General features: G+C 41.5%; 1 protein-coding gene across 1 annotated transcript; it reads left to right on the top strand.

The window, feature by feature from the left end:
• Nucleotides 1-2,737: 2,737 nt before the first annotated feature.
• Nucleotides 2,738-6,762, top strand: XAF1 (XIAP associated factor 1; the record flags this gene model as incomplete). Its single annotated transcript, XM_084299957.1, has 4 exons — nt 2,738-2,978; nt 3,771-3,838; nt 4,105-4,458; nt 6,667-6,762. Coding segments are annotated over 4 exons (759 nt in total), but the record flags the coding sequence as incomplete, so codon positions are not given.
• Nucleotides 6,763-8,843: the final 2,081 nt, after the last annotated feature.

Here is an 8,843-nt window from a genome sequence, read left to right as displayed (position 1 = left end):
AAATATCTCAAGGGACAGAAGATGAAATCAGTTAATGTAGGCTTTAGGTTTCACTTTGCACGTTCTTGAATGCTGAAGGGGTCCAAGGTTCACTGGGGGAACAGTGGGGCCTGGGAAGCTGCTGGGGCAGGGCTGAACAGCACTGCTGCAGGACTCAGTGAGGTGAGGCTGCAGGACCAATGCTGGGCTTCTACCTCATGGTGCCAGTGGGCAAATATTTCCCCTCCACTAGCTGGCAGTTCTCATTTGTGACATGAGCACTGCTCTGGCCCGGGTGAGCCAGCAGTGCCCCAGGGAGGTCAAGGTGGGTTTATGAGACTGGATGCTAGTGTAACCACTGCTCCAAAGGTGGAAGGGGGACACAGTTCACCCCTGCCCTCCCTGCTCACTGCAAACCAGACATGCAGCAACAGCCCCACAGCCCTTCTGCCTGGGTGGGCCGTGAGAACAATGGCCGTGATGACACCAGCCAGGTGATGGCGAGGGCCAGGGCCCGCAGCAAGGGGCTGCTGTGCGCAGACCTGTTTGCCAAGGGCTGCCCTCACTGACCGCAGAGCTCGAGGGTTTGTTTCATGGTGCTGCCTCTCCCTCTCTGCTGGCACCTGTTTGGACTGTGTCCTTGTAGACTGCAACATCATGATTATCAGCAATATATTACCAAGGGTAAGTTCACAGGTGGGCTGCCATGCTCTCTGCAGGTTCCTCTGCAGACAGGTGCTGCTGCTGCACTTGCACTGCTGCCAGTGCAGCTGCTGGGCAGGAAGGGGTGATGCGGCCTGAGGGCTGCCCATGAATATTGCCATGGCAGGCACAAGGAGATGCTGCTCTGCAGCTCTGTCTGTACTGGGCAGGAAGGGGAGGTGGAGGCCTGAGGACCTCTCAGAAGCAGTGAATGAAGAGAGCGTTCTGCTGCCCCTCTCATCCTTGAGGCACTGATGGAGGGTGTGTGAGCAGACTCCCGCTTCCCTCCTGAGGGAGCCACCAGCTTGCCCTGTGCCCTGAAGAGTGCAGACATGCCTGGGTGTTGTGGGGTAGTGGCTGACCAGGGTCAGCCCCCCACTGCACTGGGGCAGGGTTGTTCCCCTGCCCCTGACTGCTTCAGGCATCTCCAGGCAGTGACCCTGCCTGCTGCATAAACCCAATACTGGGGATAAACTTACTTAGAAAAGGAAGAAAGAGAAACCTCATAGTTCCTCTAAGGACCACTGAACTAATCTGTATGTGGAACCCACACTAGAAACTCATGCTTATCTAATAGTGCTGCAGTTCCTTATTGAAAGATCTTTTGGGTAAGCAACTGTTTGGAGTGGAGCTATTGCAACAGATGCGTTCAGTTTAATTTCTTTTACCCCTCTTCTTGTAGAAGAAAGGATACCTAGCACAATAACAAGAAAAATCATGACAGAAGAGACCAGGTTCTGCGAAAACTGGTAATAGATCTTTCTCACTCTCCATTTTCTCTGAAAAGATTTTATATTAGTTTTCACATGTCAAGGTTGCTGCTTTCTTGCTGCTTTCCTGTGGAGAGGTTTCTTGCATAGCCCTGTCCTATGCTGCAGGGCAGCATCTGGCAGAAAAGTCATTGCACAGACACACCAATCTATGCAGTCACCTCAGTTTTCACTCATGTCTGATGTTCCCTTCTGTTGCTATGTTTGTAGATATGTGATACTATATATATATTTTTAAAGATAAATAGCTCTCTCTGATAGGACAGAAGGCTAAATGGGAGAATGAAGCATAGCTTGTTGTGTCTCTAGTAGTTAGGCCATTGGGAAGATTATGTGAATGAAGACTGTAAAGCACTGCAATTAAAAAGAGTCATACCTAACAAGGTCAAATGAGCTCAGCCTCAATTTTATTTGGTCATAAAGGAAAACCAACACTTAGCCTTGCATAAAGAGAGCCTGTGTATTTCATACTAAAGGGTTGTAGGGAATGCTTTGAATAAACTTTGTCTAAAACTTCTGATAGTTGTCTCTGTAACTTCTTAAAAGAACATTCAGACAGAAAATCCATTCCATTGTTCATCCATCTTGATCATGTGAAGCTCCTGCTGATGTCTAAAGCTGATTTTCTTTAGGAAATTTATCTTCCCTAAGAAAATTAGAAGAGCTGACCTTTTGCCTCTTCCTGGGGATTTTTATTTTATTTTACTTTTTTTTTTTTTTTTTTTTTTTCCCGACTCCCCTGTTTTGAGGTCATACTGCATACTGTTGCTAATTTATGTGGTCTTAACCTAGCCATTCCATCCATGCTAAGAAACCAGCATATGTGCTGGGTAGACATTAAAACTGCATAAGGGTAAGGCCAAGGAAATGGCTAAGGAAGAGATTCACAAAAGAATTGGCAGAGGCTGGGAGGTGAGAACAGCATGTCTATGCTAGCTTTAGTTTAACCATTTAATGGAAACAAATCAATGAAGACACAAAAGGCTTCCCTTAGTGGTGTTAACTAAAGTATTAGAGTTTTCATGGTAGGCTTGTGCTCTACTGACAACCTCTACTGACATAGCACAATATTCAAATTTTTCTTTCTATTGCCTAAATCCTCCTAAATTATAGCTAGCCTAGACAGGTGAACTTTTAACACAGTTATACCTTCATTTGCCTGTGTAGATACTCCTTAGGGAGGGTATTCTTAAACAGTTTGTCACTGATGTCACCCAATGCCCTCTTCTGGTATTGATAAAAAGTTTGGAATAATTTCCTCTATTTATGTGCAGGACAAGCAATGACACAAACGAGCAATGAAATGCAAAATCTGTGTGCTGGAAATTCCCTTCAACAAGCTTCAGGAACACCTAAAAACATGTGCCAGTCGAACAGAATGGTGTTGGGAGTGTAACAAATATGTCATGTACAAAGACCAGAACAAACACAAAGATATTTGTCAGAACAGTGGTATGTCCTGTCATAAGGATGTGAACTTTCAAGTCAGTGAAGCATCTACTAATGCAAAATTTATTTACTCCACTGGTAAGCAAAATTCCTCATTGTTATGTACTGGGTCAACTCTGTTAAATGTTGATGAAAATCCTCCTGCCTTCTCTACAGTTCTCAGTAATGCAGGTTGAAGGATATTGTTGTTTAACCAACCACAGTGAAAGGGACAAGTGTTGCTTTCTATTATGCTGGTTATTGTAAAGCCAGAATGATTCCACTGACTGCTGGCTCATTGGCCATGTTCTGTTATGCTGCCCGTATAGGCTGGAAGTGAAATTCCTTCTGTCAGAAAATAACTGGATCTTCCTCTTTCTACTTGTCACACAGAGCAAAAATGATTTAAAATTTCTGAATACTTCATAAAGCCACTTATTTCTTGAAGTTGAGAACAGCTTTATTAGGCCTAAGGTATTGAACAGAGTACGTCAAAAAAAAAAAAAAAAAATCATGAATCTGGTAAAAGGTTCCAGAAAAGAACAGAAACCACTTAGTGTTCGGTAAAATGAACTGCAGAGAGCAAAACCCCCTGGCAACAGGGATATACACAGTCCTGGCCTAGAATAAGCTAGGCCAAGGCAGGAGTGAACCAACCACAAAACATGGTGCTACATTGGAATTTCAAATACTCTGAAGTGTGTGAGAAGGGATGTTGGTTTAGTTTTGAGTGATGCCAAAAGCAAAATATAGTCACAGCTCTAATTCCTTCTTGGCTAATGGAATAAACATCATCTGTTTCTGTATCACCAGTGACCATAAGTGGATCTGGGCAGCCTGTGTAGATTACTTCTGTCTGCATTTTATTTCTCCCCTTTTATCCTTCTGACGGTACCACTGACAATCTTTGTGTGAGGTGCAATAAGTCATTCCCAGATGACCAGTACTCCCAACATCTGGTAAGCATACTTGAAACTGAACGAGAATGATCTGTGTTTAATTTCAGTCAGGTTATTTTTCCAAAAAGCTGTATATTAGATAAGAAAAGGCAGTGTATCTTGGCTCTTCAAATTAAGTTTCATGATACAACATATTCAGCTGCAGCATCACTATGACATGGTTTCTACTACCCTTCCCAAAGACTTCCCTCTGTTGCAAACCACAGGATACCATGCAGTTGGGTGTAATGCAAATTTTCACTTCATTATTGTTTTCTTTTTAGCAGAATAAAAGCAGTACAGCTCATAAGCTGACAGAAGTTCTTGCTGGCCAGTCAACTTCAAAACCCAGCAGTGATCCACCACAGCCTTCTACCTCCCTGGCTCCCTCTTCCAGTTCTGAAAAGGCAATAGCATGGAAAGATCACTGTCCCAAAGGGAAAGGAAGGTACCATCCATTGACCTCCAAAACCTCGCCCAAACCTTCAAAGAACAAAAAGATGGTTGGCTTTCCTTCTCCCACAAGAGGCAGACTTTCCACATCACCTCAAGCTCTTAAAGACACCTGGTCTTACGACTTGCTGGTGAACTGTGCCCACTGCAACGTTATTCTGCCACTTCCAACTCTTCAGAAACATGAGGTGAGAGGTGATGTATTGGATTCAGCCTCCTACATGCTTGAACAAAGAGCCACACCTGCATATTAATAAGTATTTGCTACTTATCCCCTCACTGCCCAGGGTCCATTTGCTCACATCTATACAAACAAGATCCGTTGCCTATTTTTTAGGCACCTGATTTTTAGGGAAATACTAACCACAACTCAAGCCATTAATTTTAAGCTCAAATCCTGGAAAGTCTTCAGTGCCACTCTTTTGTTCTGAAGACTGGTATTGTTCCTGCTAATCAAACACTATATCTAAGCTGTATTAGAGATGGAGCTCTAGATAATTTTGCATCCCAACAAAGGGGCCTAGCTGCCTCGCTACTGAATGTGATTGTGGGTTGAATATAATGTTCTCCTCCAATACAACTATTATTTATATTTTAGATCAAACATCTACCTTTGATGTCTTTGAGAAATGCTAAGATGAACCAAATATCAAACAGTGGAAAAAAAGGTATTGCAGAACTTCAGAAACCTAGAACAGGATCCATCATTCAGGATTATTCTGTACTGGGTTAATAGGAACAATTTTGCAGAGGAAGTGCATCTGGAAGAGCTAATACTTGGAATATCACAAAGCTTTTTGGATTCCAACACATACTGCATTCCCATGAGGTTCTTGAAGTGACTCAACAGAGAGTTTTACTAACAAAGTAATGCAAAAGGCTAGTTTTTCATTTTAGTACTGGAATTAAGAGGAAGCTAGTTTAGGTCAAGAGAAAGAAAAAAAAGAATAATTTTGGGTTTCCCCAGCATTCTCTCCTCTCTCTCCCCCCTCCCACCCAGCAGAAAACATGTGTGAAGAATGCATTTTAGACAGCTGTGAAATAAAAAAGTTGATTTTGGCTTCTAAAAGTGTACATTTCACAAAATCACAAAATGGTTAAGGTTAGAAGGGACCTCTGGAGGTCATTTGGTCCAACACTCCTGCTAAAGCAGAGACACCTAGAATAAGTTGCCCAGGACCATGTCCAGACAGCTTTTGAAGACTTCTATGGAAGAAGACTCCACTACTCTGGGCAAGCTAGTTTCCAGCAAGGTATTTACAAAATTCATGCCTGCTTGCACTTAATCCAAAAGTGCCTTTTTCAGTAAACTATTTGAGCAAACACTGCTTCAGAGCCCTTGTATTTTCAGTCTTTTGCCTCACACATGCATATACATGTTGTGCCTCTCAAATTATGCTACTCTGAACAGGGCTACTATAAGCGGAGATCTGCACAAAGATTTCACAGAACAGATGTTCTGTCCCAGGAGTATCTACTCCAACTCTGAATGGAGCCTTAAAGAATTGTTTCAGAGACAAGAAGTAAAATTAATCTTTTCTCCATAGTAAAAATTGCATATTCAGTAGAAGCATTGAGATAATTATCCCAGACCATAGGAAGTGCATCTCTTTCATTCTCCTATCCCAGGTAGACTATGAATCTTATTACTTATCTCTTTTCTAACATCACTCTCTGCTTTTCAGTTCCTAACAGTATGATTTCCTTTCAGTCCAGTTAATTAAATGGAACTAAAAGCAGTTGTTCTCAGTCTGTCCCTTTATGCTTTATTCAGTAAATTAGGTATTGTTTCTCCATCTAAATCTTTCATCTCCTGTGAAATTAAAGAAAGCACCAAAGTGAGAGATAGGGAGTTTGTCTAGTTTTGAATTACAGGACATAAGTCTTGAGGAAAAAAAAAAAAAAAAGGATAATTACATGGATTATTTGACTTGCACTGCATTTCTTTATATTGCACTGCTGAGTGATGACTTAGACACAGGAAGGCTGTAAAACCGTAACTTTAACAAGACTTATAACTGGGCTTTGTTTGTTTTACAGAAGACTCTTTCTAGAGAGCTCATGATTAAATTTGGAAATAGAGAAGCATCTTCAGACTGAAACTACAGTTCAGCTTTAGCAAAAGGTATTGCAGGTGCAATAGGTTTATCAATGAAGAATAAAAGTGTCTTGCTACTCCAGATCAAGAAAAAAGAGTGACTCAGGTTTTTATTCCTTTTTAAGAAAGGCATGTCACAGGTTTCACCACTGAAACCAGTGCTTTGCACTGCTTTGCACTGGTTACACCTTCATATAGTTTACCATTCTTAATATTCTTGGATATGTATCACAGCAATGGATCCATCTGTATAAAAGCATAAGCTCTCTCTCATTTTTTTGCTTTGGTGTCTCTACAGATTCCAGCAGTGCTGGACTTACCAGGCCTCCAAGGAACTCCTTTATTGGTCTTTGAAGTCTGTTTGAGGATGGCTGGTAAACATAATACAGTCTGAAGAGAGTCCATGAATAAAACAAATTTGAAGAGGAACTGGGCAGGCAGCTCATGCTTCATAATGTAAATCTTTATACAGAGAAAGGAAAACATTTTCATCTCTTTTGAAAAGGATCTTCAAAAGCTTTGCTGCACACCTACAAAAAGTTGAATCAACCAGAGGGGGCAGCTGACAGGAAAGGGTTGCTGCTCACATGTGTGGTTGTCATCAGAAGACAGCTGCAGACTGTTGTTGTGCCCTGTCGTGCCCTCTCGTGGATTAGCCTGGCAGCACAGGGGGTCACATCTTGTACTGCGAGACAGGAACCAAAGTTGTTTTGTCTGAAAGTGTCATAAAACTGGCATTTGAGCTAAAGGACAGCTTTATCCTTGCAACAATTTTATCTATCTTATCTATCTATCTATCTAATCACCTATCATCTACCTATTTGAGGGGGGAGTGTGGAGGGAAGGCACAGCCTATTCAAAAAGCTGTATTTCCTTATTTCCTGTCCTTTAAAAAGCAACAGCATGGCTAATTTCGGGAAGCTTGTGCTGCAGTGTCATCTTTAGGCTGTTGATGGTACTGGCATGTGCTAAACCGCTTTGAGACTGGAGACCTTGGCTGCGGAGAGAGGAGGACCAGGTGCTCCCACTGGCCTGTGTCCAGCTCCCAGGCTGCACAATGACGCTGCGTGGGTTACTCTTCTGTTCTGAGGCGACAAAGCTTTTGGCACTCTTATAAAATTCAGTGATAAATAACGTCAGGCTCCTAGCTAGATTAAAGACAACAACATCTGGATGAACAGACCATCAAGCCAAGTGTTGAAAGACTGGAGCACTCCTGAAGTCTTACTGTGACATGCTTTGGGGAAGAGTATGTCCCTGTATGCAGATCTTAGTACCAGCTGCTAGGAATTTATCTCAGCAAAAAGAAGGCCACTTCTAAACCACCAGAAAATATGAGCCAAATGCAAATACATGTACTTCTCTGAAGGCTCTTGAGAACACCTGAAAACCTTCTGAACCCTTTCTCCCAGGTTGAGAGATTGGAAGTTACAACTACATCAAATGTTACTCTGGTTATGGAGGTGCTGTGCTTACCCTACCCAGCAAGGTGATCACTTCAAAAATCACTTCAATGATCACTTCAAAAGCTGTAAAAAGTTTTTTTGTTGTTGTTTCTGTTTTTGTTTCCACCTTTGTCCTCCCTTTCTCAGAAATGCTTGAGACTCAGTGAAAGAATGATTTTACTACTCATGACATGATCAGTAGTCAGATAAATGGTGTTCTGCACAAGCATGCCACCCTCTGGTACCAGCATGACAGTCTCAACTCTGGCAAGTGATGGCAGTGTTTTTCAGGTGCCCAGCTGTTTTATTTTCAGCAAGCATTGAAAGCTTTCTGTAACTATGATATTTTGGTGAAAGGTTCTGGTGCTCCATGTGAGGAGGAGGGTTTATCTGCCTGTGGACAACGCTGGATCCTTGGTTAGATGGAATCCCACAAACGGGTTATCATATACTATTTTCTGTACCATTTTATGCATCAAAGGAAGCAAATTGTTCAGACTACATTGCTAAGAGGCATCAGCACCATAATGTTAAGAGAAGCTCATTTAATATTTTTTTTCCTACCCCCAAGTAAGGTAGCTATAAATCAAAGGGCAACGATCATTCTTTTTAAACAGAAATATTATTCCAAACTCCATTGAGAAAGGTGGGTAGGATTTTTTCAAAGTCTATTAGAGAAGATACTTTTTTTTTTTTTTAAACCAATTACTCTTTCTTAAATGACTGACTTTGTCACTGACACCTGATGAAAGTATATAATATATTTAAACATTTCCTCAGAATATCAAAACCTGTAGGCATGCCTTTCCAGTCTGGAGAGGGCAATGAAATGTGGCATAATAAAATTTTAAACTAAATTGCCTATAATTTTTTTTTTTTGTCTTACAATACCAAGAAGATAAGTGTAAACAAACACCGTAACACATGAAAATTAATTCCATATTGAGTAGCTTATTGCTTCTGCAGTAAACCACACTAAAAATGATGAATGGCAAATATATTTTTATCTAAACATTTATTTTAATGGCAT

This window comes from Netta rufina (genome assembly GCF_964035555.1).
Source record: "Netta rufina genome assembly, chromosome: 21".
In the NCBI taxonomy this organism is placed as follows: domain Eukaryota; kingdom Metazoa; phylum Chordata; class Aves; order Anseriformes; family Anatidae; genus Netta; species Netta rufina.
This window is presented reverse-complemented; position numbering and strand designations above follow the sequence as displayed.